At 34.2% G+C, this 27,954-nt stretch overlaps 1 protein-coding gene across 1 annotated transcript in view; it reads right to left on the minus strand.

Moving 5' to 3' along the window:
• Positions 1 to 4,368: 4,368 nt before the first annotated feature.
• The window catches only part of ARRB1_6 (Beta-arrestin-1), a 94,693-nt gene continuing 71,107 nt past the window's right edge, over positions 4,369 to 27,954 (minus strand). Inside the window, exons 9-13 of the mRNA XM_051218376.1 lie at positions 25,052 to 25,124; positions 16,887 to 17,099; positions 13,539 to 13,628; positions 9,536 to 9,656; positions 4,369 to 4,777 (exon numbers count right to left, since the gene is read on the minus strand). Coding sequence (XP_051073045.1) covers positions 4,703 to 4,777; positions 9,536 to 9,656; positions 13,539 to 13,628; positions 16,887 to 17,099; positions 25,052 to 25,124 — 572 coding nt within the window. The 3' untranslated portion in view covers positions 4,369 to 4,702. The remainder of the gene's footprint in view (positions 4,778 to 9,535; positions 9,657 to 13,538; positions 13,629 to 16,886; positions 17,100 to 25,051; positions 25,125 to 27,954) is intronic.

Raw genomic sequence — 27,954 nt, forward strand, 5'->3', positions numbered from 1 at the left:
TTAAATTTTGTCGGCATATAATACTCGGACTACTGACAGTGAGTTCATGTTTGACAAAACTCTAATGCTCTGTGGTTTGGTCACTGATATTTGACATCCGACCGTCAGATGGAAAAGACTTCTCCAACATTTGCAGTTAGATATTTGATTATTTTTTGTTTGGAATTCTCAGGCACGAAACACTTCTTTTCCATCCATTACACTATTTATTGCCAAAAACACCGTTGACTACATGACACAAGCTGTATTGTATGAGTCACTTTGCACCTTCGATATAATTTTTTTCGCTCACCAACTGAGAACGGGTCGAATTAAACATATAGTTCGTGCATCGATCAATTTAATACAAGTGACTCTAAAAAGCTTTGTGCAATATACGGAAGAATCATGCCAAATTATACTTACTTCGCGTAGTTGATTGTCCTCAATCAGATCAACTATTGGAATTTCGGTCATTGTAGTTCTCAATTGAGCTGTTATTATCTACAGGCCAATACTAGTGAAGTGGATTATGAATTGTGTCACAAATGCGGTGCTGAATCAAGAAGAAATGTAGCCAGTCATGCTGCAAGATATTTTCTCAGTACAGATAGAGGAAAAAATTATCAAACCTTTAGAAAGAGTTGACCACAGAAGACAAAAGAGAATATGAGTTCTGAAGCGCCCTCTGCTTCCGACTGTGATGACAAACTTTATGGGTATGTTCGCAGTTTTATTAGCCACTCTCATGATCCTAGAGACAAGCTGACTCCAGAAATACTAGAACGAAAGAAGATAGGGGTAGGTATGTCATCCTTAAATATGGGTCTTAATTTCCCAAAAGCAAAACAACGTAATATTGATGGCCGACCAACAAAGTATTGGAAGTTCGTCTGTCGAAATATGACAGCCATCGACTTCTATTCCTAGTACATTATTGTAGAAGAAAGTCTTCAGGTGCTGTAGAAAAACGAATCATACTCCCACCATCGTCTGGTCATCGTAGACGGTACACCAAATGGCCCGGAGATTGTTGAGAAACTTGACAAAATGTAATAGTGCAGAACACGATGACGCAAAAGTCTCCTCTAAGCTAACAGTTAAATAAAGAGTTGTTCTATAGAATCTATGCAAATGATTTATTCAGTAGACTTTAATCTGGACCTTATAAAGTTAAGTAGGATAGCAGCCACTGGAGTTAATGATCGAAGGGATGAGATAGACAGATGTTTGATAATAGGTGATCGGCTATCCATAATTTCTGAGTTAACTCACTAGTGCTGTAATAATACTCAGTAGATTTGAACGAATTGCTGCAAGTAGTAAACGAGCTTTCAGCAAAGTAGCCTGTTGCACGCAGCAGCTGCTGTCTACTATGGATGTAAACAAGTTAAATGTGTAAAATGAGGAAACAATCATGTGAGTGAGGATTATTCCTGATGCTATGATCTTGCGGTTAGCTATTAGTGGTCTAAAGTGATGTAAAAAAAGCTCTAGTTTCTCTGTGTTGGAACGGGCCATAGAGGATAAAATTGTAATTCTCATTTGCGTATAATATCGCGATTTATCAGAAATAGCACCATCCACTGCCGCATAAATTTGTAAGCAAGTTATTGCAACTATATAGAGTCGCCAAAAAAGAGCGTAGGTCTGAGTCTAATCCCTGTCTAGTCTAGTTACTTATCCATATCTCACTCTAGTCACATTAAACACTTAAAGACTTTTAGGATCGTCATTAAAAGTGGGACGATTTACATCAAGCTGAAATAAGTTAATCAGCTGACAAGCAAAGACTTTGAGGTCTGTTAATAAGACGGAAATTAATGTTTATACGTCGAGTAAACTGTTATAGTAAGAAACTCACAGCTTCATAAATCAAGAAGGCCTGAGAAGGAGAACGTTTAGGTTTGCTCTAATCTAATTTTTGTTGATCAGAGTTAGAAGGCAGCGACGTTACTCTACTAATCGAGTAGGACATCCTTGAAGCTCATTGGGTCTTAGAACAAAGGTTGGTTGAAAAAGTACTTACACCATCAGAAACTGGTGCTTTGGGTTAACTTATGATCAGCATATTGTAAAAAGTGTAACAGAAGGATCGTGAGACCTCTTAATCAATGATCCTATGGAAATGTTAAAGAATATATACATATATAAGTATGAGCCTGCTGATTCCCATTCTTCTGACAAATTGTTGTATATGAATGACTTGGAATCTATTAGGACATTAAAGTGGGGCGGAAATACGGTTTTCTGCTCATCAGGACATCGCAAGAATATATATTTATTATGAACTTTCCACCCAATCTTCAACCATGTCAGTGATACCTACAAAGGTTGCCAGTAAATACCACTTAACCAGACATTGATTAAGGAGTTTGGGAAAGATACAGACATGCAAATCTGCGGACGTCTAATCAAGGTTTGAGGTCGGACTTTCGGGGTTCAGGGCTTAGTTACTACACACGAATGTATTTGCCTCATCATGCTATGTTGAATAAGTGAGGATAGCAGAAATAAAACTGTTGAAATGGCTGGAAACTTTTTGATTAGTCTACTTCCTTAAGGCTCAGAGACGACGGCAGATCTGGTCGATAAAATTTAAATTCTCTACACAAAGCCAAATGTTGTACCACTAAACGCTTAATACGTAGCTATGTCAGCTAACTTGTACACATAAAAAGATTGAAAAGTTACTATTTATATTATAAAGGTCAAATTCTCCACATAAAGCAGACCTGAAAGGTACATGCTTGCGAATTCCACTGCATGAAATCTCTGATGAACTAATTACTACTTGGGCTATTCAGTTACAAATTCTTATGGTTTGAATTATGTATTTCGTCTGCAATACCCCAGGAGGTCATAAATTAGATTCTAACGGGTCTTGATGTTGTCGGAGCATATTAAAATGACACTGTAGTTCATGCTGGGAACACTGAGTTACATAGTGAACACCATTTAGATTTACTTAGACATCTTCGTGATGTTGTCATATATCCACTGAAGTGTCAATTCCATCAACTTCCTGGATTACAGTGTAGATTTCAAGAGGTTTAGACCTGGTTGGATAACCGAATCCCATCTGTTTAAGCAGTGTCACTCGCGACTGTCTCAACACTAAGACCATAGGTTTAAGCTCTTTAGTTTTGTTCCAGGTTTATTATTAACTTTTACCAACTACTGTTTTCACTTTTGGACATAATTTCTAGTAGTTTGTACTAAAAAAACAACACGAGGATAGAATAAGAAGTATTTTACAGTTCAAAAGATCATCAGTTGATAGAGACTGTCCGCTTGTTCAACTGTTGCATGACGACAGAATATAAAATGTAAAAGATACTCTTCGTTAGTTTAGAAGCGTCATGAGTGTAGTGAAAAAACGTCAGAATCGTCAATGCAAACGTAGGTTTCCTGAGTTTCACAAGGTAGAACGGGTATTTTAGTAAATCTTGAGATTTTTGTGCCTTAGTTACAGGATAATTATTTCCACAGCAATTAGGTACCCATATAGAAGCAGAAGAAAAATCAAATCACTGGCTTGTCGAGCATCTTGTTGGCTTGCGACTGATTATGACTAGGATAGAAAATAAAAAAACTATGCTGCTCGTTTAAATAAGCTAACTTGAAATAAATCTACATAAAATCTTTAGCTTGCGTTAGCCAGAACGAATGCCTCAACGGTATATTAATCAGAAGGTAAATATGAAGTGTTGATTACGTTTATTATTGTACCACGCACAGATCATCGAAATTACAGGTGCGTTAAGTAAACATGAAAGAGTAGTGCCGAAAAGTGAGTGAACGAACAAGACTAAAATGCATATATATATAGTGAAATGTATGAATCATCGAATCATTTAAGCTACTAATATTTATCTATTTATTATTAGTTGTCTACGCAAAGTACTTCGGATCCGTTGACCGGACATTATTAACAAAAATCTACCACATACCAACGGAGGAAGAAATCATGAAGAAGCGCTGGAAGTAGACAGGACATACATTGAGTAAAGCAACCAACTGCGTCACAAGACAAGCCATCACATGGAATCTTCAAATCCAAAGGAAACGAGGAATATCAAAGAACACATTACGCCGGCAAATGGAGATAGACATAAGAAAAATGAACAAGAATTGGATGGAACTAGAAAAGAAGTCCCAGGACAGAGTGGATTAGAGAATACTAGTTGGTGGCCTATGCTCCATCAGGAGTAACAGGCCTAAGTAAGTAAGTAAGCATTCGTTTTATAGTGACAGTTATCAGGACGAACAGTATACAAAATTTAAGGTTTATATTGCAAACCAACCACTACGCAAGATTTCATTATACAAATGAAAATAAACATTCAATCTGTTCTATAGATGTAATAAGTATAAAATACAATACAATTCATTTATTATACATTTATTGAATACGAATAATAGCTGAAAGTGATCACCGTATGTATATATAGAACATCAGTAGTTGTGATCCAGTTCATGAACTGACTAGAAACATTGTATTAACATGAAATATCATCAATATAATAATAATAATAATAATAATAATAATAATAAAACAGAAAACAAAAACACAACAGTATTATCCTTTTAAAAAGAATAGAATAACCAAAACAAAACAAAACACAAAGTTAACACAGACCAATCCAATTGACAAACTGTTTACAAATACATCAATGAATATTTATGAAGTCATATATATATTCAATTATTCAATTCTTCATTATACACTATACTCTTTATTGTTGTCATTTGATGCTTCCACTAATTCATTATTATTCACTTTTAATTCTGGAGGCTAAAATAAGTAATGAAACATTAAATAATTCATTGAATATAATAAATAAATCAATAAAATTATATACGATTGAACTGAAGATAATACACAACAAAACTTTATAGTTGATCATATAATGGAATGTAAAATCTACAGGAACAATATAGAAAGGTTCAGTCGACTTCTAAACTGTTTTATGTTATACTTTGTGCGATAATTTATACTAATCCTTGTGAATATATAAAGTTTAATTTATTAGAATGAGAATTTGTGGAGATGATAATAATTTTAACAAATGAATTCATGAGTTAATCTAAGCTAGATTATTGATTTTAATAATGGTTTAGAGATTAAATGTTTACATATGAGATTAAAGATTTTAGGTTCGAGTTTCAAGTGTAAGATTGTGGATGTGTACTACTGTACAGTCCAGTACTAGGATGAAAAGATTATTCAGTGTTTTCAGGTTTTCAATGATGGTCTAGTTTACATTGAAGAATGAATTCAACGGTTTAAAAAGTCTGACTTGTTAGAACTCTATGAGAATTAGAATCATTTAAATACTTAACTGAACAAACTTTTAAAACAATCTAAGTAGTTCACTTGGTATTGCTTTATTTGAATCTTCTCATTGATGCTTAGTACTGCAATTAATCAGTCTCTCTCTTATTAGCATATGTGCATACTATGAGTCCCGAATAGGATGAAACGCGCATCCTGGATTCCACTGTTAGCCGCTACCCATCTTTGCTTAATCTACATGACTTACTGAATGCTTGTATTGTGATGATGCATCATTGTTAGTCAACAGCTTTAAATATAAAAGACTAAAGTACATGTTTTTTTGTACGTTGTTTATTGCGTTTCGATCGAATGAACAATAGTATTTGATCCAAAGATAGGTAAATTAGATACCCTTTCTCTGGATAATTTATTGAGAAAGCTTATCATCAGTTTAATAAATTAATCCATTTGATACAGTGGTTAATTTAAACATAAGAATATCCATTATTCTTCTACTCGTTGACCGTAGTATTCAGTAGAATAACTAAATATGTGTATCACTTCTTATCATAAAAGTAAATGTGGAGGTCTGCAAGCTGTTCCATTATCTTTTCCATTTTAAAATTTTCTGAACTGAAGAACATCTACGAAACTACAACCATCAAATCTACGGATGTTTCAACTCTGAAATCTGTCATAAGCTAGTGTTCGATGAATGGTAATTAAAGGGTTAATTATTTTCGGTAACAATATAATCTATTAGATTATTTCACTTTAAACTGAAATCATCTACGTAGCGAGTAAAAAAAATAAGTGGTATTTATATTTATTTGAAGAGGTAATTGAATGATCCTGTACTCGATCTCGGATTTTTAGATAGATCTCAATAACTGTTAGGAATATATATATGAGTTGTATAATGAGAGGTCTAGAAGTTAAGCGTTTCGCGCGCGCAAAATCGAACGTCCTAAATTCAAGTGTCACATGTGGAACCATGAATGAGCATTGCTAAGGGGTCTCATACTAGGACGAAAAAGCTGTTCAGTGCTTCCAAGTTATCAATGGTGATCTAGCTTAAATGAACTCATGAATTCAAGCATTAATAATAAAAAGAGATTTACTATGTTCTCCTTGGTTCTCAGAGTGTAGTGTTGATTATTATGTTAAGCCCATATACCTTATTTTAACTTTCGGAAAGACTAATGTATTCATTCTACTTGAGTCACGTTTGAATCTTGTTCATTATTCACTTATCAACCTTAACTGTTTTGATGTAAGCGTATGTGTGTACACTTCTTATCTTATTCACCAGATGTCTGTAACATATTTTTATTTGGCTATAAATATTGATTAACGCTTGATTAAATGGAGTTGGCTCACATGCCTTCTCTATTGCGCGTCATTTTACTTCACTCTCTTCTCGTTTCGTTCCTCTGATTTTTACTGTCTAGATCAATGAGTGTACAAAATATACGCATTCAAAAATCCATTCTCGTATTTGACTTATTCATTAGCGCGAGTTAAGTCGATGATAGTATAGGGAGGATTGATGATATGTATACTTCAATAACAATCATTTGTATAATATTATTGGAGTTAGATTTTGAGTCACTAATTAACTTAATCACTATAGAATACTTGATTGAATATAAACATTTCAAGAGTATATATACTACTGAGAGAATAAATAACTAGGTAATTTGTTCATTTTATACAGAAAGCAAATGTATTCAAAATGTGAAATGGCTTTAATGTTTACGACCAATAAAACAAACAAACACAATAGATAAACAATTTCAAATGATGTTTGTTTCCATGGAAGAAATAAATAATCATTGGATAAAATGAAATTTTATTAGAATGGATTAGATAAATGAGATAAAATCACGCTATAAAGTCTTATATGAAGTAATTCTCTTTATAAAACTCATTTATAATAAGTTATAGATGAAATAAATGGTGATCTAGCTTCAGTTGATTCATTATCTTAACTATTTAAATTACTACAATCTTCACAAAACCCTCTTTTGATACTAATCAATATCTACTCACTAGTGACTGGCTTCAAGAGGTATATCCGGGAGTTTTAGTGAGAAGTAGTGACCAGTGGAGTTCAACAGGATCTGTTGTCAGATAATAACTCACTGAAGGCAATGGTTATATACGAACACCATTGGATGCTAGCTCAGTGGTCAAGTGGTTAAGCGCCCGCGCGCGCCGACCCATAGGTCCCGCGTCGGAATCCGAGGAGGGGACTGTGGATACACATTGCTGAGGAGTCCCACAATAGGACAGGTTTTCTATGGTGGTCTAATTTCAGTTGAATCATGACCTCAACTATTGAAATAAATAAAAAAGCAACTAAAAACTTACTTGGACAACAGGGAGGAAAAAATAGAGAAAATGTAAGTAAATCGATCACCATATCAATCCTAAGTGAACTAAAATGTCTTTTTTTAGATATATAAGTTGGATTTGAGATAAAAATAGATTGTTACTTAACTAGTTTTCTTTTTTGTTTATTTATCACTCAAAAGACTGTGTGTCATCATTCACTAAATGATCCGTATCCATACTATTTACACGTATAGGGTTCTTTTATAGTAGACCCAATTTATTCTACAAAAGTATTTACTACTTAAATAATCAGGGTATTTATCATGTTAAATATGGACGAAATGAATAAACTTTCTATCATATTTAGTGATTGAACTGACAGTATGAAAAGTTTGATCCCTAATGATTCTTGATTGAAGGTGTTAAATTCAGCTGAGTTCAACTGTTTTGTATACGTGATTTATAAATTGTAAATACAAATCTTATTATGATTTACATTATAATGGATGAAAATAGTGATTGTAATGTATTTTTGTTTGTCATTAACTGTTTTTAATGGTCTAACCAACTCACGCAAAACATGAAATATCATAAGTGTTATTTTATTAATAACTCAGATTTGTTGTTTTTGGAAATATAACCCTTAGCTAACTAATTGTTATTGAGGTCTTCTGGAGGTACCTGAAAAGGAAATTGGATTTAAGGCGGTCTTAGAGACCCGAGAGCGTGACTGTAGTGCCAAAGGGACAACTGCTTGTGGTCAGTCACACACGACCTTTTTGTGAGTAATTTTCGTGTTACCTCCGTACTTGCTGAGACCTTACCGCCGGAGACGGATATCTATGGGATAAGTCGAGGTGTGCATTTTTAGGGTCGACCTTTTCTAACCCCACACCTCTTTGTGGGAAGACAACATCACTGTTATGTTAGTTGTCTGAAAAAAACACCTTATTGCCGTCACACCTCTGTAAAGTCAGAAGTACGACTTCGCCATCGGACCTTGAGTTTGTTGCTTTTAGTCTTGCTACTCTTCAACCGACCTGTCTGGCATGGTAGGACCTTGAGGAACGATTGTTTCAGCCAGCATAGCTCAATTGGTTCATCACGATTGGCAAGCCTGACCACCACGTCAAGGTAGCAATAACGGTCTGGTGTTACTGAGGTGGTGGTAATCAGTGTTAATTAATTATCTTATAACAGTTAATGATTTAATGTCATTTGACAAATCGGCGAGACTATAATTTATGGACGGAACAATCACGTATAAGATAACAGGTATCGGATTTTGGCGCGAAATTTACTCATCGATTTGGATAAATAGTCCGTGATGAAAACCCTACATCCAAATTTCTAACAATCATCTTCAACTGTAAATTATAACTATAATTCCTCACACAGGTTTATAACTCTCATTTGGTTCTATTTATTAGGTAGACACTCTCACAGTCAGTCTAGTGTCGCTCAAAGGTTGTCCATAAATTATAGTCTCATCAACAAATCAGAGTCATTATTGGAGATTTTTAACTTAAATCCATTACTTTTACTTAATAGAAACAATAAACATAAGTCGACATTTTAATTAAACCGTAATATTTTGCTAAATTTACTCAACTTTTGGTAGGACCTAGTTTAAAGAGTGTCATAGTAAGATCAAGCGACTATCCACAGCTTTCAGATTTTCATTAGCTGTTCAACTTATATTGGTTCGCGATCTCCAAAAGCATTTGAGTTATTATTCGTGTAACTATGCCTGTCAAATCAAGTTACTTTCTCTTCCATATTCCACAATATTCTAGAATATTGCTAATCGTCTGTAAAGGAATTTTCTTCAACCTAACTTCATAACCAACCAATCATAATCGAAGTTTTTTGAATTTCAATGCTAATTCACAGGTTGCTGTTTATAAGAAAAAAAAATAATACACTTATTGGATTTACATGAATTTGAACGATATCCACATGTAGAGTATGATTATTTGTACAATTTACATGATTATCCTCTTCTTCAGACTCTTTCTCCGGTTGCATCAATAAGAATGGAATGTACAACGAACATCGGCTAGCGAAGTACACAAGAAAAGAGATGAGAATGTATAAGCTAATCAGAAAAATGCACATATACTTTAATTATGAATTAATCAAGGCAAAGAGAAAGAAACAATAACTTGAAACAAATCGTATGAATTTGTTTGATTAAGTTAAATTCTGATCATTCGTAATACTTTCAGATCATAATTACAAAGAATGAATCCATTAGTCAATTAAAGCTAGACTACGATTGAAAACCTGGGAGCACTGGATGACTGTTTCGTCCTAGTATGACACTCCTTAGAAATGTGTACTCCTGATCCCGTACATGAGACTCAATTCCAGGACCTTCAGACTCGCGCGCGAACATTTAACCTCTAGACCACTAGGACGGCACCGAATAGTGTCAATATCTAAATTTAATACTTCATAAATACTAAGATCTCCACAAATTCCCATACCGATAACAATTATGTGCTCACCAGTGGCTAGCTTCAAGATGAATTCCCTGGAGTTCAAGTGAGGAGCCGTAACCAACAGAGCCCAATTCGTGTAGGGTGAAGACATTTGTCTACCTCAGATAAGGAATGAAGAATTATACCCGACCAGTGATTGATTGAAGTTATACATTGACACAGTTGGATGCCGGCTCAGTGGTCTAGAGATCAAGAATTCGCAAGCGAGATCCAAGGTCCTGTGTTTGAGTCCCACATGCTGGATGGTGAATGCATACCATTAGGTAGGATGAAACGGCCGTTCAGTGCTTCCAGATTTTCAATGGTAGTCTAGATCAACTCAATTCATGAAATGAACTATGAAAATACAATTCATCATTGTTTATTGAAGATAAAATTGTTCATTAAATTTACATAAAAATGAAACGAACTGTTTTCTATTAGGTTTCAGTGAGAAGAAAATAAGGTGACACTTCTAAGTAAATTTGTTTTTAAGTATTCATTTTGTTATTTTTCAAAATAATTACTATAATTATATAAGGCCACATGATTGTGAGTTAATCATTATGAATTATTAAAGGTCAACAAGAACTAATCCACATCGAGTTCTACAGAGCAAGCTGTGAGCCATATGTGGAGAAATTCGAACATTTCACTTCTACCTAAAGTTTGTGCTGATAATGTTGTTCAGAAGAACGATGTAAGCTCCATGATCAAACTGTTATATCCTAGCGAAGATTAAATTACGAATAACTTCTGAGACCTATTAATGGACTAATATTATCTATATAATTTTATGGTATAACTATTCAGCAGTTAGATTATGTATATCTATATTTTCCTTATTATAAGCTTCATTTTGATCTATAATTTATTGTTATGCTATTTGCTGTTCTTAAGTTATACTGAGTTTATTGATTACGGTCTCCCACGTTCACAGCCAATTTTTGGCTTTATTGTGTGCAAATGTTATTTCCTATTTTATGGTGCGATGTGGTCTGTTTGGCTAGTAAATAAACCAAGTATGGTTGAAATAAAAGATTCGCACGGCGGAAGCTGTTGTAGATGTTCTGGAGTTAACTGGACGGGCTAGACGAGCAAAGGATCAATAAGGACGCTACGCTGATCAGACCGGTCGAACATCATTGGTTTAGTGCAGAACAAGAGTGAATAAGTCATATTTCGACTGGCGAATAAATTACTTGGTAAGTAGCCGGACCTTAAAGTCACAACACAAACCATCTAGCTCAAAGAACAAAACTCTATCAAAATATTTTAAATAAAGATAATTAAGAATAAAGAAGAACTAGAATTAACAATCTTTTATGAAAGTGAATTTGTGGAATAAGTAATTTGTGAAATGCCAAAATATTTCAAAATTTAATTACTATCAGAGGGAGTTTTGTGGAGATTTTAGTAATTTCAGTGGTTGAATTCATGAGTCAAGTGAAGCTAGACTACCATCGAAAACCTGAAGACATTGGACGGCCGTTTTGTCCTAGTGTGGGACTCCACAGCAGTGCGCATCCACGATCCCGCACCCCGCGAGGTTCGAACCCAGGACCTATCAGTCTCGCGCCATGCGCTTAACCAACTAGACCACTGAGCCGGCCGGTATCCAACGGTGTTAATGTCTAACTTCAACCAATCCACGAAATTGCGCCACCGTCACCATTGTCTTCAGTGAGCTGATATCTCACAACAGACCTGGTTGAACTTCACTGGTCACGGTTTTTCACTAGAACTCAAGGAGTGTCTCTTGAAGTCAGTCACTAGTGAGCAGATGATTATTATTAGAAGGGATTGGAAAAAACAATAATCAAACACACATGCGTTTGCATCAATCCAGTGTTTTTGTTCAGGTATTAAATGAATAAATTGTGTTAGTAAATTGTCTACAACAACAGTTCATTAGTGTGGAAAATATTAGTCGTAGACCTAATAAATATGTTGGATAACATATTTATTGTAAGTTAAATTGTCGATTTCAGATTTGTATATGTGGACTGCTGAGGAGTCTCCTTCTGTGATGAAATAGCTTTCTGATACCTCTAGGTTTTCACTGGTTGTCTAAATTCAATAAGTTCTTGACCATGATTGATAAGTTTTATCAAGAGCCTGCTTTAGCTAAACAACCAGCGAAAATCATGATGCGTTGAACAATTGTTTCTTCTATATACAGAACACCTCAACAGTGAACATCAGCAACCCTGCCAGATATTAAAACCATGAACTTAAGGTTCCATTAAGAAAATTTAACCTTCAAATAAATGGGTTAACTTTCATTCAATAGTTCAGAGTTTTGAACACTACTGAATAATGTTTACCTACCTACACTCAATCTGCAATGTCAAATACAAATTAAACAATCTCCACAAACTTCGGATACTAACAATATCACAATTGGTAATTTATTTTGATAGTTTATCTGCTGCAACGTTAAGTACAAATTACTAACTAGAAACTAAAAATAAAGGAAATTCTGGATTCAGTTTCAAAATTTAAGAGCACTGCCATAACATTTGATATGTCGTTGATTCTATTCGTATTAAATATTCTGGTATATATTTCAATTAAACATACACGTGATAAACAACTTATATTTGTCAGAATACGGTTGTGGAGATTATTAAGTTTTTAATTGAGATCATGAACTGATTGATGTTAGACCACCATTGAAAACGTGGAAGTACTGGACGGCAGTTTCGCCCAATTGTGCTACTCCTCAGCAGTGCGCATCCACGATTCCGATCACAGGATTCGAACTCAGGGCCTTCAGTCTCACTTAACTTCTAGACCACTGAGTTGGCATCCAGTGGTGTTAATTTATAACCTCATCTTCTAACCACTTTTATATATTTATTCTCCGTGTTTTTTAGTTAAACAATAATACCATTGTTCTTAATAATATACCTTCTTGTATTTTTGTTACTAACTGATCAGATTGTTTAATACATTTTCTCGCAAACGTTATGATGCATCAAGTTGTTGGGGATGATAGATCCCCAGAAATCACTGAGTAAACTTCTCATGTTTGTGATCTTACTATAGAAATTTGGGGTCCTCATATTCGCGTCGAAAGTACTCATTTTTTAACCTTTAAATTGTTCTTGCCACCTGGAAAGACCTTAAATATGATTAATTCTTTTGCTTTTTAATAGGTTGTTTTGTGACGTTTTTCAAGGATACTTTTGTATCATATATGTACGCTTGAGTTGTGTATTTGTCGTTCGTTCTTCCAGGCTGCCTGTAGAATATATATATTTCCCCGGCTGAATTCAGTCTTTCCCCTCTAGTTATCAGCGTTAGAGTGTAGTAGAATAGCTTAGCTTTCTTGTTGTTGTGTTGCTGACTCTTTTTCCGTTCATCAGTCCTAAGTGGTTCCGTAATCCCTCAAAATTAGCGCAAGCGATTAACATAAATAATGATAGAATTATTAACACCAATGTGTGATTTACCTGATTCCAATCCAGCATCTAACACGAACACAATAAGAAATTACAATTCCATGTAGTTCCTTATTAGCTTTTATTACCAGATCTGTAGAGCTAAAAAAATGAACAGAACATTAAAGCATGAGAAGAGTTATCAAGTGAGAAGTTATTATTTGTATGTGTGGAATTTGTCATCCTATAATTGTCACAGTGAATAAATAAATTTCTCTCAGTATACGTATATAGAAATGTTGACTGCTATTTTAACCTTCTAATTGATATATTGATCTCATTATAAAAAGCTTTTTCTGTATAAATGATTACTTAAAAAAAGATCGATTATTTCATGACACTTTCAACTTCATCCGAACTCCACTTGGAGCCCCTCTGGGGCTACTACCGATTCTAACCCCAGATGAAGGAAGAGGGTTGAGCATTGGGTTAGCGACCCCATCCCGTAGAAAACTAACTCGCTAAAAAACGCTAACCAGAAAAAAATTATTCAACTTCATCCGTTTATCAAGTATCATGGGTAATTATTCCATTAGTATGTTCATTTCTAACTATTTTCTATTGTAATTTGATAATACTGAGCTTAATTATAAATAAGGAAGTTTGTACTGATTAATTTAATTTATCAGAAGGTGTTTTGTGGAGATTTGAGTAATTTCAATAGTTGGAATCATGAGTCATTTGAAGCTAGACTACTATGAAAAACCTGGAAGCACTGGACGGCCGTTTCGTCCCACTATGGGACTCCTCAGCAATGGGCATGCACGATTCCAACTCGCAAGATTCGAACCCATCACCTATCAGTCTAGCTCGCGAGCGCTTAACCATTGGACCACTGGGCCAGCATCCAAAAAGACAATTTATACTGTAAAGGTTAAACAGTTGTCTATGAGACTATGGATTATTTTTGAGCGATGCTAGACTGACTTTGAGAGCATCCGCCTAATAACTAGCACCAAATGAGGGTTATAAACCTGTGTGAGGAATTATAATTACGATTTCAAGTTGATGGTTAAGGTTAGGAATTAGATTTAGTGTTTTCATCACGAACTGATATCAGCTCTAATTCCAAAACTCTATTTATCCAAATGGATGAGTGGATTTCGTACCAAAATTCGATATCTGTTATCTTATACGTGATTGATTTGTCCATATATTATAGTCTCGCCTCAAACGACGATATAAATCATATTACAGAATAAACTGAAGTAGACAAAAATTCAAATCTATATAGCACTTGGCAACTGTTATGTTCTAGTGTGTAGCTTTTTAAACATATCGACTCAGCTCATTATAAATCGTGCTCAGAATCTTCAGACTTTATAGCTATTGCTTCACATCTACTAGTCAGTATTTATTGCTTGCTTACTTAATTACTCCTGTTGTTTCTCGTGGAGCATAGGTCACCGACCACGATTCTTACGCCTCATTAATTAAAAGTAATTTTCATTATATTACAGTGTTATCGGCAACAACACATCACTTTTAAGCTTGATTTTGAATGGCTGTTATTAGATAACCTCGAAGATTAACGATATTTATCTTTAAACTAAGTAATCTCCGTAAGAAACACCTTTTGTATACCTTTAGGTTGTAAGTTCACATAGTTGGTAGCGAAGTTTTTATATTTTGGTGAGATTCTGACAAACCCAAAGCACCTTATAGAGGCTCTCTACTCAAACACAACTGGTCTAGTGAGAGCTTATGGCGAACCGTCATCAGAATTGATTACCTGCCCACTCTCCCCATTCTTATTCAACTTTGTCGTTGACGTGCTTTTAGAGATAACACCTTCCCCATCTAAATTTCCAGGGGTTGAACTTTTTCCAGGAGATTCACTTGTTGACTTGGAATATGCTGATGACATAGTTCTAGTTGGTGAAGACGCTGACAAAATGCTGTCTTCTGACCACTATAAGCAATAATGCAAGCATGTTCGGGATGCGATTCTTCCCCTCAAAATGCAAAATGTTGCTTCAGGATTAGGTTGCATTGACACTTGAACTAATGATAGGGAGTGAAGTAGTTGAGTGTGTCGACCACTTCACTTATGTTAGGAGTCTCATCAACCCCTGTGGCCTGATGTGTGACGAAATCTCAGCTCGACTAGCTTTTGCCAACGTGCGTCATTTATGGTATAGGAGAGATATCAGTCTACCAACCAAAGGACGGGTTTAGTGCGCAGCAGTTAGTTCCTTCCTACATTATGGCTGTGAAATATGGCCGGTAAGAGTAGAGAGTATTCGTAGGTTACTAGTATTTGATCATAGGTATCTTCGAAGCATTGCTCGTATATCCCTAGGACCACCGACTAATTAATGCGGTTGTTAAGAAACGGGTACTAGGTAAGGATGACAAATCAATTGATGAAGTAGTGAAACGTGATCAGTCAAGATGGCTAGGACATGTGTTATGTACGCGAATGCCGCGACGAGCGATGTTTTGTGGTGTAGGAGTAGATTGGAAGAAAGGTAGGGGCGGCCAGATTAAAACATGGCACAAATCCATGAAGCCACTGACAAGTTGACTGAGCCATGTTGGTAGGTGTAGACTACTTGGTTGAGATCCGTGAGATGATAACAACCGATGGATAGAGACCTTGAATGACATGGTTCAAAATCGTTAGCAATGGCACAGGTTCATCCACTCTTTGTGTTGTCCTAAATTCTAATCTTCTGAATTCTCCTTGTATCTTATTTCTCTTTCCAAATATGTTTCACTGGATTATACTCCTTGAATATCATCTTCAAACTCCAATCTTTTCGATTGGTGCTTATACTCTCACTACCTCTACCATTATGGGATTTCAATCGACAGTCGTATCTCCATGCTAATGTGGTATGGCAATTAGAACTGATATAAGAACGTACGAAGTTCTACGTTGTTACTGACTGACTCAAAAACAATATTTATTTAAAGATTAATTTTTGAAGAGCGCATTTAGTTAACTAATTATTATTAGACATCTGTACCTGCAAACAGTTTTATATTGCTTAACTTACTTTTAACACTAATTCAAATCTGATTTCTGTATGCAAATGAGGTTTGTTGAAGTCCGTTATTTTATCATTATCTTATTACCCCTTCTAATTTTACAGTTTGTTAATGGCAATTATAATCTTTAATATAGAGGTTTGTCTTAGCATAGGGATTCCTAATAATGTGGATCCATGACTCCACCATAGTCCTGGATTCAAATCCCGAGAGCAGGATTGTGGATGGACACTGTTGAGGAGCTCCACAATAGGACGAAATGGTCGTCCAGTGCTTCCAGGTCTAGTTTCAAATGGCTTATGAATTCAGTTGTTACATTACTAAAATCTCCATAAAACTCTCCTTCTGTTAATAATTCTTACTTACTTATTTACATTTTTATTAATATTTTGCATCATTTCTAAACATTCTTTAAAGTTTTCGGATAAATTCAATACTGTTGATGAAGCTAACCAATTTTTCTCTTGTCTTATATAACCATCTAATGCAACACCACGTTTTAATAGATTATCTGTTAAATTAGTATTTAACAGTGTTGTATATTTCCATTGTTGTTCTCCAGCTTGAGGTAGATTAACTCTGTATAGAAAAAAGTAAAAATATTTAAGAATAGAAGAAAAAAGAGACAAATATCGTAGATGTAAATGAATGAAAATTTGAGGATAAGATATTATGTAATAGGCATATGCATCAGAAGTGATTATACTCAAAAAGTCATATTGCCAGACTGTGTTTGTGTTATTGATACTTAGAATTTGCTTTTGTCTTTTCATATTTACGATTATGTCCTAAGCTTAACGATATTGCGGAATACGATTTCCAATTAAGATACCCTGATTTATACGAGCAACTCAGAGTTTTTATTGGTCTTTTTTCTGTCTAGCCACTGCTTGTTAAGTCCAGAACGCCAATCTCATCCTCCACAACACGAATCACATATTTCAGACATACTAGGTTTATAAATAAACAAATCAAACCAAATCGCACCATAAAATAGAAAATAACATTTGTACAAGATCAAGCCAAAAGTGGCTGTGATTATCAGAAACTGTTACTAACAAATTAGGAATAACTCAAGGATAGTCAATCGTATGATAATGGTCAATAAGTCAAATAAAAGCGTATAATGAAATGAATATGAATACATGTATGATATAGTCACTTAATAGTCATACAATAAGAACATACGTATAATATTACTTCATCAGTGATGCCTAAAGGTTACCACACATTAATTCTCGTCCGGATATAACATTGACAATTTAGTTAACTGTTTTTTTGTGTGACTAAAAATAGAAAGTTTTTTGAATTAATTGATAAATTCACTATTTCTAGGAGGTCCTATGATGGGAAATAATTTGAACAGCTTATAAGTATCACAATTTATTGATTTTTCTTTTACTTATTTTGAAGTACATTGTATGTATATACATAATTTTAGCTATTTTAAAAGTGTTATGGTCTTTGAGTTGAATAGTCTGCTTTCTCTTTGAGATACATACTGATGATGTTGTTCAGAAGAATGACGAAACCTTCACAATCAAATCATCCAATTCGGAGATCACAATATCTTCAATGTTTTCATTATAAGTTATAAATATTCTCTATCTTTCATAAACGTTTCTAATGATTCATACCTAGATTATAAGATACGTATTTGCATAAACTCATCGACAAAAAATGCTTAAAGTTTATTCTCTTTCCTTTTGGTAAATTCATGTTAACCAAATATTACCAGCTTTAACTTTGTCAGTATTAAAAAGTATACTTTCCAGGAATAATTAATCAGTTGTGAGGTATTACTTCACTGATGACAATGATGGATGTGTTGCTCAATTTCGTGGATTAGTTGAAGTTAGACATTAACACCGTTGGATGCCGGTCGGCTCAGTGGTGTAGTTGGTTAAGCGTCTGGCGCGAAACTGATAGGTCCTGGGTTCGAATCCCGCGAGGTGTGATCGTGGATGTGCACTGCTGAGGAGTCCCATAATAGGACGAAACGGCCGTTCAGTGCTTCCAGGTTTTCCATGTTGGTCTAGTTTCAATTGACTCATGATCTCAACTGTTGAAAGTAATCGTGATAAGTTAGAATGTCTCTGAAGTTATCCCAGACTAAAATAAAAATCTAACAAACAACTAAAGAAGATTTATCATTACTATCCTAATACAGATTGAACAATTTATTACTGAGCTATCATATTTATATATACGATTTTGGAAATATCTACACTCAATCCAATATTTTTGTTGTTGTAAACTTTCTGCATAAAATATGTTCGTATATGCTGGTGCCTTGATTAATGACTGACAAATCTATCTGGATTTTTTTTCTTTACCTTAAAAAATGCCATAATCTACATAGTGATATATGGATAACTTTATTTATTTATTATTAATGTTTAATTATCAGTTGAGATGGATGGTGACTAGCAGTGAGAATTGTCAGCTGGATACATCTGCATCTCAGAGTTAACGTTCACTCTACAACTCGAACCCAATACCGTCCGCCTAAAATGCTATCACATAATCCATTTAGCTTCGGAGTCCAGATAGCTACCAGTTTATGTAATAAAGTGAATTTTTAGTTCATTTTTGTATTCATTGTTTGAATCTTCCCATTGATGTTGTTTAGAAATGCAACAGATTAGTATCTTTTAATGCTTATGGTTTAAGCCAATATCCATACAGTCTGCATAAGATACACATAAGTGACTGATCACTTACAATCCTAAACATTAATGGAAATATTCAAACAAACAATACAAACAATGAATTATGTGACTAATTATTGTTTCTGATTTGTAACTACTTAAAAATAACATTGATGTTCTTTCAAGTATTTTGAATAAGAATATCAATGTAAAAAAATTATAGCTTTCAGTACTCATGATCAAATGAATAAAAACAAATTGAACAATATGAGGCAAGATAAAGTGCTGACCAAAATCAATTAAGATTATATTCCATAAAACAATATGAACACGAGAAAATACCATGTAGAAGTTATACTAGAAAACGGTAAATATTTGTACTAGATATCCTCACTATAAAGAATTCACTTAGTTCTTATTGTGTAAATGCTAGGTTTGAAGTTATCACGAGTTCACTTAATCTGCGAACGAGAACAAAGACTCGGTGACCGAAGACCAGCAGGCTAGCTATTGATGCTTCCCAGCCCCGCTAACTAGAGGGAGAAGTCCATGCTTGGAGTGAGGAAGTATATTCTGCAAACAGCCAGAAACCAGCAAGCCCACAGCGATCCCAAAAACACAATTCAAAACGTATATATATCAATTATATGTGTATAATCGATATTGCTATGGAAGTATTTTTAAACAGTTAATCGATGAGTTAGTCAATCGACTGCCATAGAAATATTTATCATTTAATCGATAAGAACAGTTAATTAACAATTATATAGTATTAGTCCACAAATGGATCCCAAAAATTACCACTCATTATTCTTATCGGGGCATAACAGTAAAGAATGTGATAATTACTATTCAGAAAGCAATGAAGTTACTTTGAAGACAGTAAACAAGAAATAGCTGGTGATAAAGAACCAAATATAGTGACACTTTTATTGTGATACATTGTATATAAGATGCATCGTTACCGTTAATACATATTCTATTCATCAGAGTATATATTGTTTCACTCATATCTAAACACTTCCAATTTATTGCATGAATTTAAAACAGAAACTAACACTTAGTTTCTTTCAGCTGATTAATATTCATTTCGATATTTTACCATATAAAACGCTCAAGTTTTCCGAAAGAAACGGTACCCTTTATGAATACACTCAAATAATCTTATCTATACGAAGGGTTAACTTATAGAACTGAATTAAAGATTAACATTTAATTCGATTAGAAAAGTAAGACATCAAACTACAAAACGTTAACAAAAAGCTATTTCTAAGAAAAGATAGATAGTGGTTAGCAGTGGAATCTACGACGCTCGTTTCGTCCTCTTTCAGACTCGTCAGCTGGATGTACATTCATCTCAGAGTTAATATTTACTGCGGAACTCGGACCCAATACCGTTTGCTTCAAACGCCATTGCGTTCGGGAAGATTCAAGTAAACAATACCAAGTGAATTTAAACTTCACCTCATTTCACATCCAGGCGGGTATCAAAACTCAGTAGCTAAATGGATAACACGATAGCGTTTAAAGCGAACGATATTGATTTCGAGTCCCAGAGTGAACACCAACTCTGAGATGTAGGTACATCCAGATGACTTTCCCAAACGAAACGCTCGTCGAGGATTCCACCGCTAGCCAACAACCATCTTTGCTTATAATATCTATGAATTACGGCAATATCGAGGGAATACGCACAGTATGCATATATGCCAATAAGAGACTGATCATTTGCAGTCCTAAACATCAATGGGAAGATTCAAGTAAACAATACCAAGTGAATTTCAAAAGCTATTTCATTTTAGATATGAATCTGAAAATATATGTTATTCGAAGAAAAATTGTTTTAAAACAATTAATGAAAATTTTTTATTGTTTATAACTCATCTTCAATGTTAGATTTTCAATAGGAAGACTACAGTAAGCAAAAGAATATACTATACTTCCACTGAGTATCAGTAATCGAACAATAAGTAATTTTCAAATGACTAAACTGTTATCGTTTGTTCTTTACTTCATTCTATTTTACTTGCCCTGAGCCTACAAATCCTATATTAACTGCGTTTGATAAGAGTGTTGTCAATGATAGATCGTTAATCTTTAACTAACAAACTGACCCCTATGTCTTACAATTCAAGTAATAATGAAGTTAGCTACTTTTAAATGTGATAGTTTGATAAATAACGATCTAGAGTTTTAAACAGACTTGAACCTCCATATGAGCCTTAATAATAAGATAAAGGTATATATGTCTGACAAACCTTAAACTAAACGAAACGTGCTTACTAGGTTCGATGAACAACCAATAACTAAATTATAATACACAGTATTTTTCGAGTATAATCTCATAAGTTTTAGTCTTATTACTTGTTATATCCCTATAAGAATAATGAATGGTAACTTTTAGGATCCATTTATGGACCAATACTATACAAATATTTTTATTGTATAATTTCTCATCAGGTTCTACAATTATTAATCTGGATTTATAATTGTAGAACCTGATGAGAAATTATTGAAAAGAATATTCTTCGTTCATACAATTGTGTATTGTATAATTATCAGAATGAGTTTTGTGGAGATTTTAAGAAATTTCACAGGTTGAAATCATGAGTCAGTTGAGGCTAGACCACCATGGAAAACCTGGAAGCACTGGACGGCCGTTTCGTCCTAGTATGGGACTCCTCAGCAGTGCGCATCCACGGCCGTCCAGTGCTTCCAGGTTTTCTATGGTGGTCTAGCTTCAACTGACTCATGATTTCAACCTGTGAAATTTCCTAAAATCTCCACAAAACTCATTCTGACAACAATCAACTGCTCACTAGTGACTGACTTCAGGAGGACCTCCTGGAGTTCTAGCGAGAAGCCGTCACCAGTGGAGTTCAAACAGGTCTGTTGTGAGATATCAGCTCACTGAAGACAATGGTGTTCAGTGGCGCAACTTCGTGTACTATATAATTGTTAAATAACTAAACTGTTCATATTCTTGTCCATCTTATTGTGAGCTTTATTTTGACCTATGAATTATTATTATACGGTTTCCCATTCTTGAATTATGCCCTGTCTATTAATTACTACCTCCTTCATTCACAGCCACATTTGGCTAATTCTTGTACAAATGTTGTTTTTTATTTTATGGTACGATGTGGTCTGTTTGATTAGTATATAAACCCAGTATGGTTGAAATAAATGATTCATATCGCAGATGCTGGGATTGGTGTTCTGGACTAAACAGGTGGGTTTAGTCAGGAAGCGGGACTGATAAGTACTCTAGACTACTCGCATGGGTTTATTCGTCACTGGTCCGATAAATAATTCACTGTTCTCTAATTGGCGGTATTGTTACCTTATACAATAAACAGGGCACACAGGTCACAAGTTATAACATTACTAATGTATGATTCCTCACTAAGTGTTCTGTATTTTAACATTATTGTCGTATATAACTCCTATCATATAAGGTGAATATTTTCAAACAATAAGTCATAGATACAAACATTTTTGACAGTCAGGTACGCTTTATTTTCCGAAAAAAATTTATATATATACACTCTCATAGATGTCGATTTTTTTTTGTTGTCATCCGGAAATTCGTTACAGTAGTCTTGTGATTTAATGAACCAAAATAGATAAATCTTAAAATTTCACACTAAAAAAAAGTAAAGGAAACATTCATTTTAGAATCAACCAATAAATCATTGTTGTCAAACAAGTTTTTTGAGAAAAATTGTGAAAAAAACTGTATTTATGACAAGAATTAGGAAGAAAAATTTAATCGTCTGAAATTTTATGGTAAGATGGACGTTACTTCTGTATTACGTAACTAGTAGCTTATTTTAATGAAAACTTTATTTCACAGATGGAAATCATGAGTCAATTGAAGCTAGACCAACATGGAAAACCTGGAAGCACTGAACGGCCGTTTCGTCCTATTATGGGACTCCTCAGCAGTACGCATCCACGATCCCACACCCAGCGGGATTCGAACCAAGGACCTATCAGTTTCGCGCCAGGAGCTTAACTAACTAGACCACTGAACCGACATCCAACGGTGTTAATGTCTAACTGATAGGTCCTAGGTTCGAATCTCGCGGGCAGCGGGATCTTGGATGCCCACATCTGAGGGGTCCCATACTAGGACGAAACGGCCGTTCAATGCTTCCAGGCTTTCCATGGTGGTCTAGCTTCAATTGACTCATGAATTCAATCTGTGAAGTTTCTAAAATTTCCACAAACCCCATCTGAAAACTTTATTGTCAATTTTGTTGAAAGATAGAATAGCCTTTTGTCATTTGATGATATTCAGTTACACTGGGTTAGTTTAGAATAAACATTTAGATAATTTAATTAATGCATTGTCTATTGTAGTGTAATTAATCTGAAAAAAATGTACGACCTTTTTGAATGATTTGTGTATACACAATGATTTTCATGTAGTTGAGTTCACGAGTCCTTCTAAAATAGATCATTATTTAAAATCTAAAAGTACTGGACGTCGGTTTCGTCCTAGTACAGGACTCCTCAGTAGTACGCAACCACGATTCCAAACTATTACTACAAATTCTCATACTTATATAATGATTTTGTAGTTAATTTTAAAATCAAAACATTTTCTTGGTATATTGGTACAATATTAGATCTGTTCGTAAATAGTTTCTGTCTACAATCTCAGCGTTATTTATGAACAATAATTTACACTGACAGGGACAACGTCGAATACCGTCGGTAAATTCGCAAATTACAATAGCGTTTCTTATCTAGTACATCTTTATAACATGATTTACCTGGGCAGTCACATTGAAGAAATGTCAAACTCATAACTTCTTTTTTCTATTTACCGTGGTAACTGAGTTTGAATGATATTTATACTCCCTAATAACAAAACAAACACTATCTGATCAAATTAAATTATTTCAAGTATTTTCAAAAAATCTTCTCTTTTGAAAAAAACAACAAAACAATTCAAGTATTTGTTTGCCAGTATGAATCCTACGAACTATCAAGTCTCAAACGTGACTATTCGAATACTGTAGTGTAGTTCAATCAATGATTATTTGAAATATAACAACCTTCCTTTTCAGTTGAACCAACAAAAAAACAGCTCATTATGAAAAGTGGAAATCGATAACAAAACATGTTTATTCACATGAAATCAATTTGATCAAATCTTTCAAAATGTTTTGCTTGACAATAAGCCGAAAATCATCACATTACTAGTATTTGACCACAGATGCCTTAGAAATATTGCTTGCATCTTTTGGGATCACCGGGTAAGTAATAGTGAGGTTAAACGCAGGTTATTGGGGAATGATGGCAGATCAGCTGATGAGGTTGTGAATCTTCATCGACTGAGATGGTTGGGCCACGTGTTACGTATGTCTAAACACCGATTACCACAATACTGACTAGTGTTGAAGACGATGGAAGAAAGTTTGGGGAGGCCAAACCAAAACGTGGCATCAGTGCTTGAAGTCACTAAATTCTGGTCTGAGCCATGTTGGTAGATGCAGACTACTTGTTAGGGGTCCGCATGACTATCGTAACCAATGGTTGGAGACTGTGTGATATGGCTCATAATTGATCATAATGGCGTAGGTGTATGCACTCTTTGTCTTCCCTTAAACTATGAGAACAAAATCGCTTCATATATTTCTTTCTACGAACTAATTCTCGCTTCCTGTACTATGTCCTTATGTGCAATCTTTCTTTTATATATTACCACCACTGAATTAACTATTTCTATGAATCCGGTGTTCATCTTGTTGAGTTAATGAGATATGCTAACTTGAATCGATGTATATATGTGCCTGGTCCAACGTTGTCGCTGACTGATTGACTGACTAACATCTATAACGATATTTATTTTAAAAAAAGATTACTTACTTGCAGAAATGCTTATCTATTGTCGATCGATACGTTCCTTTGGTCAAGACATAAATTTCAGCAACTTGTACAACTGAATGTAAGAAAAATATTTATTTAGAAAAGGTATAAGCTAAGCAAATAACCACCGTTCAACGAAACAATGAAGTAATCCTTGGGAGGTAATGACAATTAGTACATAAAAAATCAACTACGGCAAACTTCATTACAAAATATCTTTAGCTAAGAGATTTAGTTGTAGTCAATTCGGTTTCCTTTTCTTAGCTTATAAAATGGATGTACCCAAACTAAACATGTGTTGAATTAAAATACGGAACAGTGAACAGCTGTTTTTGTCCAAATATGATATTTGTTCGGAATTATGTACCTATGATCTAACAGCAAAACTTATCTGGAATGGTTAAGCTTGTTGTCAAGCTTTTAGCCTTCACACCTGTTATTCACTATGCATTGGTTCACGTCTTCGATTTCATCCATTTCATGTAACTGACTAACCAACATCCACTGATGGTAATATTTATTTTATATCAGATACGTTTAAACTTAAATTATCATAGCCTCTCAGTTACCATTAAGTGTTTGATTAACACGAATGATACAGGTAATTTATGAAAATTATTCAGTGTACAATTGACATCAGTGACTAACTTTACCTTGATGACTATTGTAAAGCCGGTATGTGTATGTTTTTGTCCTGATTTTAGCTTTTTATACCATGTATATCTACAAAGAGTTTCACACTAAGACTAAACAGTTCCTCAATGTTTCCTCTGATAATGTCTATAACTAATAATAATCACCAACATGTATAAACCATATTCATTTCATCAATTAACTAATCAAAAGTATATCAAGCTTTTCACTATCCAATAATCAATATTAATCGAACAATACACAAATTAATCTATATTTTTGTTATATATCAATGAACCATTCTAACTTTGAGGTTAAACTATCCATTATAAACAGATTCATTGATTATTTATTCTTTCTTTTTAATTTAATGAATTATCAGATTAGTGAAAGGTTTTAAATGTCAGTTTATACTAAGGTCAACAAAAAAACGGCTTATCATTTATGTAACTTCTTATCAATGACCCAATTTCAATGGTTAGGATCATGAGTTAGTTGAAGCTAGACTACCATGGAAAACCTGGAAGCACTGGACGACCATTTCATCCTATTTCAAGACTCCTCAGCAGTGTGCATCCACGACCCCGCCCCCTGCGGGTTTCGAACCCAGGACCTACTGGTTTCGCGCGCGAGCACTTGATTACTAGACCACTGAGCCGGCCGGTATCCAACGGTGTTAATGTCTAACTTCAAATAATCCACTAAATTGACGGCACATCCACCATTGTCTTCAGTGAGTTACTATCTCACAACAGACCCGGTCGAACTCCACTGGTCGCTACTTCTCACTAGAACTCCAGGATATAGCGCTTGAAGCCAGTCACTAGTGAGCATATGTTGATTATTATCAGATGGGTTTCGTGGGTATTATAATAATTTCAATGGTTAAGATCATGAGTCAGTTGAAGCTAGACCACCATGGGAAACCTGGAAGTAGTGGACGGCCGTCCAATTTGATAGATAATATAATACAACTAAACACAACTGAAGGAAAATATGGTATTCACTGATTGACACCCTGTATCCAAAAATATAGGTTATTCTAAAATTAATCAGTGTTCAAAAGAATTTCTTGAAGCGTAGAATAAGATTTAGGTTTTATAACATCCAATGTAATCTAATAGTTAAATCATCTGATCATCTGATTGGTACTGTATCTAGATCTTCATTCATTACAGACTGAAAACAATTTCCATAAAGAAACTGTGTTTAGTTCATTTTTTTCTTTAAAAATCTAACTGATCAACAAATGAAATCATAGATAATTTCAACAACAACAAAATATTTGTAAGATAAATGATCACTTTGAATTTATCTTGAAGTGTACATTACTTATATGTAACAGATTTAAGTAGTATGTAGCAGGAATTGAAAGTAGAATGTTTATCAGAAGAAGATTGAAATAAAGTGAAGTGGAAGAAAAATGACGATATATATAAAGGATCACTGATGAAAGTTATGCGAATAATGTATTTAATGTACGATATAATGGTACAATGGTTTACCGTACCTAAATCTTTGTTCACTACAGTCCTATCACTTACACGTTGATTAGCTTAACCACTTGATTCATTGATTGGAATTCAGTTTATTTTGTGATTATTATAATTACTTGTTAAACTAATTCCAGTAGAATAATTTACACATCAATCATTTTAAATACTTAAGTCCTGACAGTTTTCGGGTTTCCCATATCTCTTTGGATTGCTACATCTTTGTTATCAACAAAATGACTACTTCAGTACTTCTGTTGTCTCTTGATAACTTTCGTCAATCTTCTTTGTTTATTCTCATAACACCTTCCTTGTGACTACCCACATCATGATCTTTTTTACTTATTTTATTTATATGCATCAGTTCAATTTATATTGTAGTGAACGAAGATTTAGGTACAGTAAACCATTGTATCATTTTATGTAAAATCAAACAGTGAGCTTATGAAACATGAAAATCATACATTAAATAAATTATTCATATAACTTTCATTAGTTGTGCTCTAACAACTTCATCATTCTTCCAATCTCGTTGTTATTCTGATTGCTCTTCATTTTTCTTCCTCTTCATTTTATTTCAGTCTTCTTCTGATAACACATTCTACTTTCAATTTCTGCTACATACTACTTATATCTATTACGTATAAGTAGTGCATAACTGAGTAAGACAAATTACATTTTTTTCTGAAACTGATCGTATAAATAAGAATCTTACGACACACACAAAAGTTAAACGAATTAACATTTGTTGCATAATTTAGTTTTGCTTTAAAAAGT

Source organism: Schistosoma haematobium, chromosome 1 (assembly GCF_000699445.3).
Source record: "Schistosoma haematobium chromosome 1, whole genome shotgun sequence".
Lineage (NCBI taxonomy): Eukaryota > Metazoa > Platyhelminthes > Trematoda > Strigeidida > Schistosomatidae > Schistosoma > Schistosoma haematobium.